The sequence below is a fragment of the Rana temporaria genome, chromosome 3 (genome assembly GCF_905171775.1).
Source record: "Rana temporaria chromosome 3, aRanTem1.1, whole genome shotgun sequence".
Taxonomy (NCBI): Eukaryota; Metazoa; Chordata; class Amphibia; order Anura; family Ranidae; genus Rana; species Rana temporaria.
In genome coordinates this window covers 284,750,576-284,769,301 of record NC_053491.1, presented here as the reverse complement: position 1 = coordinate 284,769,301, position 18,726 = coordinate 284,750,576, and the positions used below count along the sequence as shown (strand labels likewise).

General features: G+C 44.0%; 1 protein-coding gene across 1 annotated transcript; it reads right to left on the bottom strand.

Moving 5' to 3' along the window:
• Positions 1-4,881: 4,881 nt before the first annotated feature.
• Positions 4,882-17,187, bottom strand: LOC120930846. The gene is made up of 4 exons (XM_040342014.1): positions 16,870-17,187; positions 13,880-14,218; positions 7,719-7,832; positions 4,882-5,267 (listed from the first exon to the last, which is right to left on the bottom strand). Exons 1-4 carry the CDS (start codon positions 17,123-17,125, stop codon positions 5,245-5,247), a joined length of 732 nt encoding a protein of 243 aa, XP_040197948.1. The 5' UTR covers positions 17,126-17,187; the 3' UTR covers positions 4,882-5,244.
• Positions 17,188-18,726: the final 1,539 nt, after the last annotated feature.

Genomic DNA, 18,726 nt, shown 5'->3' with positions numbered 1-18,726 from the left:
AACTCACAGAGATTATGTGACCTTTAAACATTTACTTTGCACATAAAATGCACATTACTTATATGACAATGAGAATGTCTTTTTTTACACAAAACGCACATTAATTATCTCACAATGAGAATGCATGAATGCACGCCACTGTGGTCCCTAGCACAGACACATCACATGCACATCGAATTGGATTAGATCCAAGTACCCCCCCCCCCCCCTTTGGTACTTGGGAGCAGTAACGCCCTGCACGGCTCCAATTATGTCACTGTGCATTCATACACCATTCAGGAACCTGGGATGACTTCCCCTGGTCCTGGGGATCCCTACTCCACCAAAACTGAGGGTGACACCCTTATGTTATCAGGAATGCCACCCCCCCCACATTCACACATCATTCACACACATAAACCAAATCATAAGTACAGTATAATAAAAAAAAAAAAAAAAGTACCCCTGCAACTTAGTGATGTTGCCGAGTGCTCCTTCTGGGCTGACCACGGGCACGGGCACGGCCAACTGGGGGATCTTCACGGGGGGGGGTCTGTGCAGGGGAGGGAGTATCTTCACGGGGGGGGTCTGTGCAGGGGAAGAAGGAGCCTCCCCTGGTGTCTGTCCTCCTGCTGGCCTGCCCTCCAAGGCCACGGCTATCCTTGTCAGACAGGCAGTGATGTCAGCCGTATTAGCCTGGCCAGCCCGGGTATTGGCCTGCACAGCCCGGGTATTGGCCTGCACAGCCCGGGTATTGGCCTGCACAGCCTGGGTTAGGGCAGTCACCTCCTGGGCCACGCCTGTTGTGGCGTTCTTCAGGTCCCACAAACAGGTGATGACCCCCACTGAGTTGGTGGCCACGTCACCCAGTGAATCCCTCATTAAACCCAGGCTGTGCTCCACCTTGGTCATTGTTTTTTTAATTTCACCCAGACTGCGGGTCTGCCGGGCATTGTCCCTCAGCAGACTGACCGGCAGACGCTCAAACCCCCCCTGGTTTCCGGGGTCGGCCTCCTACTTCCCCCTGAGGCTTGTGGCCTTGGAGGAGGGGTTGGAGTGACCCATGGGGGCTGCTGCATGTTGGAGGAGGGTTGGGAGGGGCCACCCCTGATGGTGGCCTGACTGCTGGGAGCCTCTGGGGTACCCTCAGGGGATGACTCAAATGTCCTATCTTGGCCCATCATGATTTGCTGGCCAATAACAATATTTTCATCTTCCTCCCCCTCATCCTCCTCCCACTCAACATCCAAATTAGGGGAGTTGTGGGCACTCCCCTCCCATGGCGAATCCTGCCCTTCTTGGGACTCAGCATCAGCCTGTCTTGGGGGTGGTGCAGCAGCCTGCCCTGATGGGCCAGCAACCTCCTGCCCTGATGGGGCTGCCACCTCCTGCCCTGATGGGGCTGCCACCTCCTGCCCTGATGGGGCTGCCACCTCCTGGGCTGATGGGGCTGCCACCTCCTGGGCTGATGACCCAGCAACCTCCTGGGCTGATGGGGCTGCCACCTCCTGGGCTGATGAACAAGCAACCTCCTGGGCTGATGGGGCTGCCACCTCCTGGCCATCTGGGGAGGACACAAAACAATCACAGGTTGGTGGATCCACACACTTGGCACATCTTCCCTTCCCCCACCCACACATGCTAATCACCAGATAGAAAAAAAAATAAACTTACCTGTCCTCACAGGAGCATCAGAGTCAAAGCCAGGCAGGCCCACCACTTGCTGTGGGTGGAAACACTGGGCCACTGCCCATTCCTCCTCACTCATCCTGACTGGGCAGGGTCCCCCTCCTCCAGTGCCCCTGGTATGGGCATGCAGCGTTGCCAGCTTGTTCCGGGACACGCTCATTAAATCGTTTATTTTTTGGGGGATTCCAGCGATGGTCCTGGTCTCCCCCCCCCCCCCCACCGCATTGATCCAATCGGTGATCTTTTTAAGGATCTCCTTCCTCCTGGCCGGGGTGGTGTTGTGGCTCTCAGGGCCATGGAGAAAGCGCCCATATTTTATGATGCCCTGAGCAAGAATATGCTTCTCTGCCACTGAAAAATTCAGCTTCCTGTGCTTGGTGGCCATCACAGACACCACCCAGCAACAGGAAACTCACCCAAAAAAACAATCAACAATACACACACAACAAAGAAAAAAAAACACATAAAAAAAAAAAACACAAACAGACAGCTACTATAAATTCAAAAACAAACAGGCAAAAAAGGGAAACAAAAAACAATCACACACCAAAAAACAAACACTTATCAAAAACAAACAGGCAAAAAATCAAAACAAATAACAAATTATCAAAAACAAACACCAACTATACTCTACAACTCCTCTACAACTTTTCTCACAAACAAATCTTACCAACAAACACTGACAAACGTTCAAAGCAGAAGCAACTTGCTTTAGGAAGGGAACACAGGGAAATACTTTTGCAAGGGAAGTGTGTTTGACTGGGGCTATTTAGACACAGGGCGATCCTCAAACTAAGTACGCTTGGCCTTTTACCTATCTCACTGATTGCGATGAGCAAAGTTCTGCACATGCCCAGTGAGGTCCAGATTCGTGCGCGCATGCGCAGTACGGCCGGCCCTTCATTTGCATGGGGTCACGGCTCATTACAATGAAGCACGCCCACTTCCTTCCCACTTGCCATAACCACGCCTTACGCCTCGGAATTTAGGTTACGGATAGCGCAATTTTGTGCACAAATGCGCTGTGGATACGGCACTTACGACACCAACTTAGGGCGCCGTAACTTAAATGACATAAGTTAGGTAATACTAAATTTGCACAGCTTTTTGAGAATTTGGCCCAGAGTTCTCAGTAAGGATAAAGCACAATGGGGATTAGCTGCGCCACTTGCACATTTGAGTAATAATATTTGGTGTCTACAACAATATAGAATGTTAAATGTAAATACACACAAACTCACAAGAAATGTGTTTAGGGTGTGGAATGCATTATATAAACAAAAGAAAATGGGAATATAATTCACCGCTGATTGCACTTACAGGGCCATTTTTTTTTTTTTACCCAGAAATGGGACACAATTTGAGGGATGGATTACGAATAAAAATGCACACATAAAAGATATGTTCATATCAGGTATTGAAACACATGAGGGAATTAATATTTTTAATGAATAGCGGTATTTACAGTTAAGACATTTTGCGACAACATTACCTCAACCTATTAGATAAGAAGAGGACTTCCATCCTTTTGAACGTCTGTGTAATTTGCAGACAGATTCAAAACATCTCACCTATCAGTGTTGCCCATCAATGCCCATCACTGCTGTCCATCAATGCGCATCAGTGTCGCTCATCAGTGCCACCCATCAATGCCCATCAGTGCCCATTAGTACCGCCTATCCGTTCCGCCTATTAGTGCCACCTATCACTGCCAGTGTCACCTATTAGTGCCCATCAGTGCCACCCAACAGTGCCACATATCAGTGCCACCTATCAGGCCGCGTACACACGGTCGTTCCAAACCGATGAGAATGGACCGAGGTTCAGTTTCATCGGACCAAACCGACAGTGTGTATGGCCCACCGGTCTGTTGTCCTTCGGTCCAAAATTTTAAAACATGCTTTAAAATCGAACCGATGGCCCGCTGCCCGATTGGTCCAAACCGATGGTTAGTACAGAAAAGCATCGGTTCAAAACCCGCGCATGCTTACAATCAAGTCGACACATGCTTGGAAGCATTGAACTTCGTTTTTTTCAGCACGTCGTGTGTTTGATGTCACCGCGTTCTGACCCGATCGGTTTTTAGAATGATGGTGTGTACGCACATCAAAAAAATACGTATGTGTAGCGCTAAAATTAATAAATGAATATCAAAATACCAAAAAATGTGTATAGTAAAAAATAAAACACATATAACATTAATAAATGTTAGACACAAATTGTGAAACATGTGAGATTCCTCTGTAGCGAGGGGTGACAACAGTGCCAACTGGCACGTGAACTGATGCACCTAAGGTGGTATCAAACATAAAAACAAAGTCCAACAAAAACTCCTAAGTGTGATGATCCGAGGTATGTAGCAAAGTTCATCAACATCCACAAGTCATTCAAGTGAAAAGGTGAATAAATAGAAAAAGCGTGACTCCTTTAACGTGACAATCCCATCACCGGAAAAAGTGCAGGCTTACCGGAACTTGTTGACCACTGGTGGCATATGCCAAAAGAGGTCAGTCAAGGCTTTATATGACGGTTGTCAAACAGCAATCCTTGGCAGGAAGCGTAGGTCCAACTGGTGGGTAGGTCCTTATATGGAATAGGTCCCCAGGAGTAAGCCGGAAGCTATACTGATGTTGGTATCCCAAAACCAATTGGCTCAGTGTGTTAGTGGTGCATAGAGAAAAATAAAGAGAAGTGGCCACATAGCGTAACTCCGTATAAAAGAAAAAATACGTGTTTATTCACAGCTAACAAACTTACATTTGGCTGGAAGTAAAAGAGCTCTTGCATGTAAATGGGGCGACAGTGGAGTCCTCCCGACGCGTTTCGTGGTCAAAAGCACATCGTCTGGGGTACGCACATCAGACCATCAGGCCACTTCAGCCGTGAATCAATGGAAATGGCCCGTCGGACCATTCTCATCGGTTTGGAACGACCGTGTGTACGCGGCCTCAGTGCCCATAAGTGACACCTTATCAATGCCCACCAGTTTAGCCTATCAGTGCCGCCTCATCAGCACACATCAGTAAAAGGAGAAAAATTACTTGATTATAAAATCTACTGACAAAGACTAACAATTTTTAAAATGTTTGGTCTTTTTTTTGTAACATATAAAAAAAACAGCAGTGAAATCTATTTTTGTGTGAAGAAAATAATAAAAAATGTCATCTGTGTACAGTGTAGCATGACCGCACAATTGTCATTCAAAGTGTGACAGCGCTGAAAGCTAAAACAAATGACTTGGGCAGGAAGGGGATGTAAGGACCCTGTAGACAAGTGATTAACCATCATTTAAGGGAAAAGTAGGTTATCTATCTCTGCTCAAGATAAAGAAATCTGTTTTGGGCGGAGTCTCTGTTGCAAAGGTAAAGCAGCATGTAGTTAATTTGACATGCATAAGGTTTTATCCTTCAGTCTAATACAGTGCATAAAATGGTTTAATTTGAAGTAGTCATAAACATATATAATACAGAGGCATCCACATATCATAACAATGTAATAAAGACAGCAGATTGCCACTTTCTTTTAATGACATAACTGCAGTTCTGGGTCTTTTGCTCTGCTTTCAACAAAATACAGTTAAGCACCGGGAACATCTGTATCTGAAAAAACAATGACATAATATTTATAAAAACACACTTCTTATACCATTAAAGTATTCTAAACATATTAAAGAGGATATAAAGTATTTTAAGACATTTTAATTATTGTATAATATGTTTAGGAATAAAAGATCATTGTATAAACGTATGACCAAAACCAATATACAGTAGTCTACCTTTAAAACCCAAATTCTGCCAACCCTAAGGGGCCTTTCACACTGACGGATCCCGCGAGTATCCGTTCCTTTAATGTCCGCTTGCTCAGCAGGGATCGCTCCGTTGATCCCCGCTGAGCCGGCAGATGACAGGGCGGTCCCTGCACACTGTACAGGGACCACGCTGTCAATCTCTGCCCTCCTCTATGGGGGAATCGGATGAACATGGACCGTCTGTCTGTGTTCACCCAAACCGATCCGCAGACAGGTGGAAAAATAGGATTTTCCTCCGTCTGCAGAATCGGACCATAGCAGGGACCGATGAGATCGGGTGTCAGTGGATGTTCATCCGCTGACACCATCTATCCCATAGGGATATATGTATGTCCATATTTCATCCGAAAACGGATGGATGAAATACGGACATACGGTCCGCACGTGTGAAAGGGCCCTAACTCTAACCTTAAAGTATAACCAGTTTTTTAGACAACTGCCTGTTTTTTTTATTGCGGCGTCCTTAAATTTTGATGGGTCACCAAACAGGAACAGAGAGGAAATCTTCCAATGTTGACATCAATTCTCTTGACCCTGGCTAATACTGGGGATTTCCCTCACTTTATTGGGATTTCCTTTTACTTCTTGTTGTAGCTATGGGACGTAAAGTGAAGGGAAATTCCCCTAATGGAACAGAGATGGCAAAACCTCTGACAGGGGTTATACCCAACCCTATCCAAAACAAAAAACACAAATTGCCTTCAGCTCTACTTGAATATAGAAATAGATAAACCCCTGTAAAAATGTTATTGCCATCAGTGGGGTAGATTCAAGAAGCACTTGCGCCCGCGCAACCATAGGTTGCGCGGCGCAAGTGCTTACTTGCTCCGGTGTAACGAGTGCTCCTGATTCAGGAACCTCGTTACACCGACTGCAGCCTAGGATATGACAGACATAAGCCTCCTTATGCCTTCATATCCCAGGCTGCATTCTTGCGTTGGCCGCTAGGGGGCACGGCCATTGTGATCGGCGTATAGTATGCAAATTGCATACTACCACCGATTCACAAAAGTTGCGCGGGCCCTGCGCACGCAAGGTACAGAGTTTCCGTACGGCGACTTTAGCGCAAGGTTGCTCCTGCTATAGCAGGGGCAACCTATGCTAAAGTATAGCTGCGCTTCCCGCTCGTGAAATTTAAATTTCACGTCGTTTACGTAAGTGATTCGTGAATGGCGCTGGACGCCATTCACGTTCACTTAGAAGCAAATGACGTCCTTGCGACGTCATTTGCCGCAATGCACGTCGGGAAAGTTTCCCGACGGAGCATGCGCTGTTCGCTCGGCGCGGGAGCGCTCCTAATTTAAATGATTCCCGCCCCCGGCGGGATCATTTACATTAGGCAGCCTTAGGCCCGGCTGTTTAGCATATCGCCCGTGCAATTTACGGAGCTACTGCTCCGTGAATCGCGGGCATTTCAAAATATTTGCGTGGGCGCAGAGCAAAACTCGTTGCCCTGTGCCCACGCAAATATTGCACGGATCTACCTGAATCTGGGCCAGTGTCTCCGGGAGATCAGAGCAAGAAGCGAGGGGAAATATCCCAACTGGGGAAGAGCTAGGACCTATATCTGTTTATCATTTATAGCTCAAGTGAGAAGATTTCCGCCTTTCCTCCTGTCTGGGTGATCACTGTCAGAACGGGTCAAATATTTACAAAAATGCTTTTGCTAGAGTTTGGCTTTAAATTAAATGAACAGCTTACATCAGACCTTTCCAATACCCCTGGTAGATCCAAATGACATGGACCCTACTCCATGCATTACTGGTGTCAGAATTTACATTGAAATAATTATTGCAATTGTTCACCTAAAAATATATAAACTATTTCTATGTGAACACAGTAAATGGTAATGCGTCTTTCCTTAATCGATTTGCATATACTCAACCTCTCAATAAAAGCATATTATGCTTATAGGAAAGGCCATACCTGGACCACAATGCGGCAATCGGAAAGGCCATACCTGGACCACAATGCGGCAATCGGAAAGGCCATACCTGGACCACAATGCGGCAATCGGAAAGGCCACACCTGGACCACAATGCGGCACCATTATAATCCACCCCTGATTAAAAACGTGGACATATCTGCACCATGCAGGAAATCTGTACCCCAACCACTGGTTCCTGTATCAGGGAGCTTACAAACGAATGTCGCTGTCACATAAATAGATCCAGGTTGGTACATCACTTTTAAAATTCTCTAGAAAACGGAATGTGGATCCTTTATAATAAGCAAAACTTACATTTTCGTTTAACTGTTCTACATAGAATTAGAACACTTGCAACAAAGGCCGGTACCAAACAAATACTTCTGACAAAATATAACATGTTCAATTTGCTACTCTCCTCTGTTTCCTCTGTAACACAAAAAGAGAAGGCTGTTAGTGGCTTTCAAAAAGATGGTAATAAAATAGAATATGTTACCTAATAAACACACATATCATCACACATATGCAGTATATACAGTCAGCAAGGTTGGTTTCTGCATCACAACATAGTCCTCTGAAGAAACGCCGCTGGATCCCATACTTATTAAAGAGGTTGCAAAAGAGGTAGAACGAAGCTGTTGCAGTGGGCACCGCACCGCTTCTTCCAGGTTTGCATGCTCCAGCGCTGTGATTGGCCGAAGCTGTGTTTTGATGTCACTCCTGCGCAGGCGCGTGGGAGCCACCCACGCATAGGCTTGGAAGGAACAGCATACGTGGGTTGTTTCTTCAGAGCACATGTGCCAGTGATGTCACTGGCTGCATGCACTACAAATATCTCCTAATCTGTACAGGTTTAGGAGATATTTTCAATACCTAGAGGTAAGCTTTATTATAGGCCTATCTATAGGTAAAAGTTTGCAGAGGAAGTTTACTTCCTCTTCAGGAATGTAAACTGTTTTACACCAAGTAATCTATTACTGTGTACAAAACACAAGGTGAGTCTGTGTTACAGCAAAATACAGCACTCTGAAAGATGACCTACAAAGCCCGCAATTTCAGACATTTCAGTCCATATCATGGGATACATCGCTACCATGTTGCAACTGGAGCCTAGAAAGAAGGTCTCAAATGTTTTCATGAATCAATAGTTTTCAGCACCTGGCGATTGATGTTATTACTTTGTTTTTCAATAATATTAAAGAGGAGTTCCGCTTAACCCACTTAACCAAATGGACCTCCGCTTAACCCACTCCTTACATGCCACATTTGGCATGTAATTTTTTTGGGGGGGAGTGGGGGCTTCAGGAGAAGGGGACTTCCTGTCCCACTTCCTCCTTCCGCCGAGGGGCTGGAAAGGCGATTAGCTTAGCTTCACAGCTTCACAGCCCCTCCAATCGGATGGCGCCGTGCCGCTCGCGCATGCGCAGTGGGTGCCCGGCCGTGAAGCCGAAAGCTGTCACTGCCGGGTGCCCACACTAAGAATGAAGACGCCGGCCGGCGAGGGGGGGCAAGGAGCGGAGCCCCAGCCGGCGCGTCGCTGGAGCCATGGAGCAGGTAAGTGTCAGTTTATTAAACGCCAGCAGCTACACTTTTTTGTAGCTGCTGACTTTTAATAAACGTAAAAAAAGGTGGAAAACCCCTTTAAGTAAGTACGCTCCAGAAAAGATAAGGCCAGTGTTAGGGGTGTGTTACAATAGTGTTAAGGTCAATGGGGTAAGGTTGAGAGGGAGGATGGCTGCTAGGGGCTCTTTTTAGATGAAATATTAAGGTGTGTATATATTAAAAAGTTGCAGAGCTATTCATTCCATGAAACAGCATGTACGTCCATTCTGTGGGAATGGGGCTATGTTATTAGGCTATTTTCTCTCCAGGTCGAATGTATGAATCAGGAAAATACCATATGATGGCAAATACATGGGGCTGATGATCATAGGAGATAAACATGTGTGGTTTAATGTTAATACATGTAAAGTTATGCACTTTGGGGCTAAAAACAAGCATGCATCAAACATACTAGGAGGGAAACAGCTGGGGCACTCAGTGGTGGAAAAGTATCTGGGTATTCTGGTAGATCATAGACTACATAACAGCATGCAATGCCAAGCTGCAGTTTCTAAAGTTAGCAAAAAAAAATCTTGTATAAAAAGAGGCATAGACTCCAGAGAAAGAGAGATGTCGTTTTGCCCCTGTACAAATCATTAGTAAGACCTCATCTGGAATATGCAGTTCAGTTTTTGGCACCAGTTCTCAAAAAGGATATCGGAGAACTGGAGAAATTACAGAGAAGGGAAATCAGGAATTGATATGGGGCATGGAGGAGCTCAGCTACGAGGAAGCATTAGCTAAACTGAATGTATGCTCTCTTGACAAGAACAGATTAAGGGGGATACGATCAACATATATAGATACATAAGTGGTCCATATATTGAACTTATGCCGCGTACACACGACCGTTTTTCGGGTTCTAAAAATTACGTTTTTTTTTATGTCATTAAAAATCATGTCAGAGCATTTTTCACGATCTAAAAAATGGGCATTAGAAATTTTGAACATGCTCTATTTTTTCACAACGTTTTTAAGGTTGTAGTTTTTAAGGTTGTAAAAAATGGTCGTGTGTGGGCTTTAACGACGTGAAAAACCCACGCATGCTCAGAAGCAAGTTATGAGACGGGAGCGCTCGTTCTGGTAAAACTATCGTTCATATTGGAGTAAGCACATTCATCACGCAGTAACAGACTGAAAAGCGCGAATCGTCTTTTACTAACACAAAAGCTAAAGCAGCCCAAAGGATGGCGTCATCCACATGGAACTTCCCCTTTATAGTGCCGTTGTACGTGTTGTACGTCACCGCGCTTTGCTAGAGCATTTTTTTTCACGATCGTGTGTAGGCAAGGCCGTTTTAATGATCGGGTTGAAAAAAAAGTTTTTTCTAGACCCTTAAAAACGTAATTTTTTAGAACCCGATAAACGGTCGTGTGTTCTCGGCATTAGATTTATTGTAGAGTTAGTGTAGAGTTATTCATTTTCAGGTCAATACATAGGACAAGGTGGCACTCTTTACGTCTGGAGGAAAAGAGATTTAACTTTCACATACAGAAAGGTTTCTCCATGGATGTTTAGAGGTAATAGCGAAAGGGGAAGTTTGTCCAGGGAATATTCGATTTTCTCAGGATTTGATCAAGAAGGAATCGTTTCCCTGCTGGAGCCAATTGGATCATGCTTTATTGTTTTTTTTTGCTTTCCTCAACTGTGAGTATAGAATTATGTATCTGTTTTTATTTTTTTATTTTTTCTAATTGGTTAAACTAGATCCCTACACTAGTCATGCCTTGCTACTCCTGTTTTAGTAAATCTCCTTCCCCATGTGTTTTAAATGCATTTAAAATGCGGTTAACTTCCCTTTCTCCATTTCTTTCTCCCTTTTCAATGTGATAGACTAATGTTGCAGTGATGTTTGTGACACTAAATGTAAGACACTGTACACTGTGCTATGTTTACTGACAGAGCTGGTTCCTACTGCTGAATTGCTTTGGCCAATGGCCCAAACCCTCCTATACCCACTGGATGTGGGAAACGTGTTTCTACTTAGCGGTAGATGTTCGCTTTTACCTTTTAGTCTCTGTGTTTTATTACAAACTGTGAACTGTTTTATATAAATAAAAAACGTTATTTGAAAAATAAAATGCGGTTAAGATGCATTTGTCATGCACTCACATTAACTTGTGTTAATTAACGTTAGTCTAGTGTTTCATGGAGACACATTTTTTTCTATTGCACACGCCTTTTTATAATTTTCTCTAGACCAAGCTGTCCAGATAACATGATTGTTACAGGAAGTGGGGCACTGCCAGGGGAGCTTGAGTTGTTGAACCTCATTTCTCTTTCTCACAGGCTTTTAAACAGCAAAAGTACTGGTCCCACAAAGGCACTTTTCTTTACCAGTTGTGCAGTTGTCCCCTCACCCAATTATTGTGTACAATGAAGTAACAATGGGCCAGATTCACAAAGGATTTACGACGGTGTATCTCCAGATACGGCGTCGTAAGTCCGACTGTGAGGCGTCGTATCTCAGCGCCTGATTCAAAGAATCAGATACGCCAGAATTTGTCCAAGATACGACTGACGTAAGTCTCTTACGCCGTCTTATCTTAGGTGCATATTTCCGCTGGCCGCTAGGGGCGCTTCCGTATATTTCCGCGTCGAATATGCAAATGAGCTAGATACGCCGATTCACGAACGTACTTGCGCCTGGTGTATTAAAATATGCTGTTTACGTAAGGCGTACGACCGGCGTAACTTTACCCCTCATAAAGCAGGGGTAAGTCATGTTAAGGTATGGACGTCTGAAACGTCGGAACAGCGTCGTATTTTACGTCGTTTGCGTAAGTCGTACGTGAATGGGGATGGGCGTAGGTTACGTTCACGTCGACTTAGTATTGAGCCGGCGTAACTTAGGGAGAAAATTTGACGTGATACTGAGCATGCGCGTGCATGCGCCGTTCGTTAGGCGCGTCATTTACGTGGGGTCACGATTCATTTCCATACAACACGCCCCCTACCAGCCTACTTTGAATTACGCGGGCTTACGCCGGCCCATTTACGCTACGCCGCCGTAACTTAGGGCGCAAGTTCTTTGTGAATATGGTACTCGCCTCTCTAAGTTACGGCGGCGTAGCGTATATGAGATGCGCTACGCCCGCCTAAACTTAAGCCATTCTTTCTGAATCTGGCACCAAGTGTGCGTCAGTTCACATTCAGGGGAGCAGAGGACAACAGTGGCTATGCGGGGGGGGGGGGGGGAATAATAAGATAAGTATTTCTTTACTTTAAACCCCCTAGGCTAAACACATTTATCCTTGATTATGCTGTGGGTTGGGAGGAGCCACACAATACTTATTTTTAAAGGCTGACAAGAGTTCTTTTGATATTTATTTTATTATCTGTAGTCACAATTTATTGTACCACTAGACGTAAAATAAATAAAGTCAAGCATTTAACCACTTAAGGGAGTTGTAAAGAAAATTTTGATTTTACCTTAATGCATTAAGGTGAAAAGACTTAGAATGCTGCCGCCCCCTGCAAGCCCCCCCCCCCCCCCCTCAGAGCCCCTGTTATACTTACCTGATTGCTTGAAAGTCCCGCGCGGTCCCGATATCCTCTTCGCCGCTCAACCTGGCCGCTGATTGGCTAGAGCGGATTGATTGAGAGCAGCGCAGCCATTGGCTGGCGCTGCTGTCAATCACATCCAGTGACGCGACGCGCCGAGGGGCAGGGCCGAGTGATACAGTGAGTGGCTATGACCGCTCGCTGTATCACGGGAGCACGCCCGCAATTACTGACCACCATACGAGCTCTCGCATGACTGTGGTGAGTAATTGCGGGGAGGACCAGAGACAGCCGCCGAGGGACCCCAGAAGACGTGGATCGGGGCCACGCTGTGCAAAACGAACTGCACAGTGGAGGTAAGTATGACATGTTTGTTATTTTAAAGGTAAAAAATGTTTTCCTTTACAAACGCTTTAAGCCCCGAACCATTATGCAGCTAAAGGACCAGGCCCCTTTTTGCAATTCGGCACTGCGTCTCTTTAACTGACAATTGCGCGGTCGTGCAACGTGGCTCCCAAACAAAATTGACGTCCTTTTTTTCCCACAAATAGAGCTTTCTTTTGGTGGTGTTTGACCACCTCTGCGTTTTTTTTTTTTTTTTTGCGCTATAAACAAAAATAGAGCGACAATTTTGAAAACAAATCAACATTTTGTACTTTTTGCTATAATAAAAACAGATGATCACTGACAAGCCACCTCTCCCCATTCTTCAGCTCTGCGACCCGATTGCGGGACTCCGGTGGAGATCGGCTCCGCGGGTCCTGCGGGCGCGGTCACGGAGCTTCGGACTGGGTCGCGAGCGTGACACCGGCACGTGCTTGCGACCCACGGCTGGGTTCTTAAACAGGACGTACCTGTACGCCCTTGTGCCTAGCCGTGCCATTCTGCCGACGTATATGGGTGTGCGGCGGTCCTCAAGTCGTTAAAGGGCATAAAAGATTACCATTGTAAGCCCTGGCAGTGTTATAATTTGTCACAAACTCTGTCACTATTGTTTTTCTTGACAGTTTGGTTTTCAATGAATATGGGGTAAAACATTAACAAAGACGTTTAAACTAAAAATGGGAATTAATATACTGTCTATTATTATTCCACCTATAACTTGCATACAGTTAGCGTGATACAATATTTTATGTGAGAAATCAGCATCAAAAATAAACTCCACCGGCTGCAGCTGTCCATGCTATTATGCTATCCCTCCAGCACCAGACTGAATTTCTCTTGTAAGATGATCATGTTGGCACTAGGGAGTTCATGGGCAGGCTCCACCAAGTGCTACAGCTTGTTTGTCACCTATAGGGCACTGACAGGGTCCATTTAAATACTGTATAACAATCAGGAATATTATCAATTATATATATTAAACATACCTTCATCTGTGGTTGGATTTAGTGATGTTTTATAAATCACCGTAGTATATTCATATGCATTGTGCTTATACTGTACTTCAACTGGTATGAAAGCCACCAAAGTCCCTTCATGAAAAACGATACATGTCCAGTTCATGTTCTCTATACTGTCACCTTCAACTAACACACTGCTATTTGTTTCTTCATTTTTCAGAATATGAGTCTTTAGAGGAACTGAACGCATTTTAGCTGTTTTGGCCCAGACAAGCACAATGTCATTCTTAGGTAAAGGATAGGACAGAGAACACGTCAGTGACACAGGTTGTCCATGGAAAACTTCTGTTGTGGGATATGCAGTCACTAAAACAAAGAATGATATTAATGTATTTATAAGCAAGTAACATTTACAGTAAATATGCAGACATCTCAAAGGGTAAAGCCGTGTACACACGATCAATTTGTCCGATGAAAACAGACCGATGGACTGTTTTCATCGGACAAACCGATCGTGTGTGGGCCCCATCTGTTTGTTTTCCCCATCGGTGAAAAAAAAATAGAACATGTTTTAAATTTTTCCTATGGATAAAAAAACGATAGAAAAATCAGATCGTCTGTGTGGAACGCCATTGGACAAAAATCCATGCATGCTCAGAATCAAGTTGACGCATGCTCGGAAGCATTGAACATTTTTTCAGCTTGTCGTACGTGTTGTACGTCACCGCGTTTTGGCACGATCGGATTTTTGACTGATGGTGTGTAGGCAAGACTGATGAAAGTCAACTTCATCGGATATCCGACGAAAAAATCCATCGGATCAGATTCCATCAGATATCCGATCGTGTGTACAGGGCTTAACTTTAGCTAATGGAGTTCGATATTTGTTCACACCAGAAGCGCTGTATGACTTTTTCTGTGTCTTCCAGTCCAAGTGAAAAGCAGTGGCAGCTGGTGCTCCATTTTTTGGGTGGGTAGCAAACAAACCACCCGAACCCCCCCCCCCCCCCATTGCTCTGTTGATGACGAACAAACCCCTCCACCCCTGTTGCTCACCCGTCTGCCCACTAGCCATGAACTTTCCCTATCCAGGTCGCGGGCAGCTTTGGCGGCTTCCCCCATGCTTCTCCTCCTCGGGAGCTTCCCCTCTGCTTCTGCTCCTGGCCAAAACTGTTGCTTCTCCTCTCGGCCAATCGGGTCTTGGGCACCCGATTGGCCAGGAGAAAAAGCAGGAAGACAATAGCGACTATCAATTCGCTATTGTCACACAACTGGGTGGGCTCACTGTGCCCCGAGCCCAGCATTTTTGAAAACAATTAGAGCCTTGTGCTCTGACCATGTACTTAAAAAAAAAAAAACATGAAATCCATGCACTACTCTTCTAAACATAAAAAAATAAGCAGAATCTGCTCTTAATTAACAAATGGGTGCATGCAAAAGACCATGCATACTGCATTTGGGTTGGTGACCTGGATTCAAGTTAAATTTCGTCTTTCAAAAACATGCACATAAACATGACATGTATTAAAGTGACTTGACCATGAGAGAATATTCAGGGCTGCCAATGCTGAAATCCCCTTTTAATAATGCTAGATCCCTGACTGTCACTTAGATGGTGTCAGGGCCGGGCTCTCAGCCCTCCCTTCTTTGTGCTCAGGTTGCTCAGCTGCCAGCTAGAACTAGTTAGTTAGAATTAATGCGTGTTTTGATAGGTAAATTTAGTTGCCACACTGTAGTCAGTGTGGCTGTAATGTTTGTTAGGTAAAAGCATAGTTTGCTTAATGTACTCAGTGTATCTGTGATTATAAGACCCCATTCACACCTGAGCGTTTTGTAGCTTGAAGCCTGAAGCTACAAAATGCTGGAGGGAGGGGAAAAAATCTATTATTCTCTATGGAGATGGTTCACATCTCCACCCCAAAATGCCTGAAGCCAGAAGCTCCAAAACGCCTGAAGCTCAAACAAGTTCTGGGACTTTTTTTAGGCAGATTTGTGCATTTTTTTATGGGTGACCTTTTGACCTGTACAAAATCGCGGCAAAAACGCGGTAAAAACCGCCGCAAAAATCGTAGCAAAATCGCGATAAAATTGCGCGACTTTCTGCCTGAAAACGCTATGCTAAGGTGTGAATGGGGCCTTAATGTCTGCTCAGTGTGTTTAACTGTTGCCAGTCGGGTCTAATAGCTCCCTCTGTAACTGTTTCTGGATGAAAGATGTAAAGGTATGCCGATGGCAGCATGAATATTAATAAAGCCCTGGCCTATCCCAGAGAGGCAGGCTCTGATGACATAGTGGGAGACTTTATTTATTCTGTAAACACTCTGAACCCAGGGTCTTTTCATGGAGAGGTCCAGCCTGGAAGGGCACGCTGCCTTTCCAGGCAAAGTTGCTATTATGTGTGCTGTCATGAGGCTCCAGGTGGGCAACCTGATGACCTGGATGCTGACACCCTGGAACTAGCTGACTGAGGGGGGCTGTCGCTGAAGATCTGGTCTGGTATCACCGGAGTAAGGTGTCACTTGGTTGGAAGGTGGCAACCAGCTGTCCTTGGGCCTTCTGTGAGTACAGTCACTTCAGAGATCTTGGGCACCCTCAGGTGCTAGAGAAAGTCAGCTGTGGGTCAATTTAAAGGGGACACCAGCTGGTGGCTTGAAGATTTTTGTCCATATATTCTTCCACTTAAAAGGACACTGCTCTTGTGGCTCTTAGAAGGGAATTTACAGTTTAACTACTAATACTACTATGACTACCTTAAAGCGGAAGTCTACTGTTTGCTACAAGCACAGACTTTAATATAGCTTGTCCTGAATAATACCTAAGTCCTCAAATGTACATAGCTCAAATGTTTCAAGTATCTCAACTAATTCCCTCATCCCTATCCAAGTTCTCCAAAAATAAAACAACAACCCCTTGACTGGTCTTTGAGGAAAACAAGTGAATGAGCCTGTATGCCTGGCTGCAATTTTCAGTTTTTAACCGATCATTATAGTTTGTTAACCACAATTAATTAAAATTACCTTTGATGGTAATGAGATGTATAGGCTTCCCAATATGGTCAGAAAAATGACATTCATATTTTCCAGCATCTCCAAAAGTCACAGGTAAAAGTTTTAACGCTGAGCCAGGGGAAAATTCCAGACGACTTTGAAAATTCTGCTCACTTATTATTTTGTTACTTTCTATTTTAATTGTTGCTGTGCTTTGTAAGTCAGAAGAGATCCACTTCCACTGGAAATTGCTGCCTTTGGTGAATCTTTTACAGTACATCAGCATGTCATTCCCAACCAATCGAAACTTCACCAGTTCTTCACCTGTAGACTCTGCAATCAGGTACGTAACAACTATTCAAACACAGGTTCTATTATTAAATGGGAGAAGTGAAAACGTTGCAGGTTTTTATAACACAAGTTGTTTTGGCTTCCCATTTTTCTGTGCTAATGTTTTTTCTTTTTTAACAAGAAATTCTGTGCTAATGTTTACTTCTCGGTTCTTCTTTATAGTCACTAACTTTTGAAAAGTTTTAGATTATAGTGAAAATGGTACAAGCCTTTTTGGCTTTTGATAACGTCGCACATAGATGACGAAACACGTCAAACTGACTCTCCCGTGCATCCTTTCCAGCCCACAGAGTGGAACGCATGCCAGGTAACCAGCAGCATCCATACTCTTAACAAAAAGAGGCAGTTTGTTTTTATCAAAGAGTGGCGCTTTTTAGTTTTAGCTTCACATTACTAACTTTTATTAGTTTTTACCTCGTAAAATGCCTTATAAAGAATAAATTATCAAAGGATTTTACACTATGAGCCGCTTTCTCTCCATTTATTGTATACCTGCATAATATGCTTTTGGAACTCTGGAACCACTATTGGAGGTAATCTGCACCATTGGGAGCCACCGTAGGACACTGTAGTGGGATAAGTCCCCCAAAAAAAGACCTACCAGCCCAGCAGACCTTGCTTACTATAAGGTAGGGGAGTCAATAACATCTGGCGAGTGTGGAGTGTTTACATTCTTTCACGTAGTGGATGCACAGACATAATCATGGGAACGGAGCACGACTGCACTTTATTGCACAGAAAATAGTTTTTTTTGCACAAAAATAATTTCTTGCACTATAATTGTCACTTTATATCACTTTAAAACACAGATTGATTATAATCATACCACAGAATAGTTCTTTTGCACAAAATATTTTTTGCTTTATGATTTTATAATTGTCACCATATAATTCTTTTTATACAGATTGGTTACAGTAATATCTCCACAGTATACACTATAACAGAAGTGGTATCATTAATTTGGTTATGGTGGAGCGAGCGCTGTCTGTAGATTTATTCATTTATATTGGCTCACCTGAGGGGACAGCATATATATCAGCGGCTTACTCACACCATCAACAATTTAGTTTACATACCTAGGCACGGGTGCTTAAATTTTTATATATATATATATATATATATATATATATATATATATATATATATATATATATATATATATATATATAATGTGACAGGAAGTCAGGTAAATCTGTGGGTGTTGTCACAGACGGAAGATACATTCCTGCCCTGTTTAGACAATACACCAATTAATCTTTGTTTTCAACCGTCTTCGACTGCCTTTCTGTATAGTTCTGTGTGTAGTGAACCCATCCAGAGGGTCACACATTCCCCGCTACCGAGCTAACCCCTTACAATATATATATATATATATATATATATATATATATATATATATATATATATATATATAGTTGTGCTCATAAGAATATGAATAAAAGTCTATGGGAGAAATCTAAAGTGCTAATTTTAAAGGCTTATATGCAAGTTATTGTCATTAAAAGTGTTTGGGGACCCGGGTCCTGCCCCAGGGGA

Bases quoted from the DNA above. Each gene is read 5' to 3' on its own strand.
- LOC120930846 (XM_040342014.1), bottom strand. From the start codon at position 17,125: ATGCTGATGTACTGTAAAAGATTCACCAAAGGCAGCAATTTCCAGTGG. The intron at 14,219-16,869 runs GTAATTTTAATT...TCTTTGTTTTAG, and splicing joins ACATCTCATTACCATCAAAG to TGACTGCATATCCCACAACA. The intron at 5,268-7,718 runs GTAAGTTTTGCT...TTGTTTTTTCAG, and splicing joins TAGAACAGTTAAACGAAAAT to ATACAGATGTTCCCGGTGCT.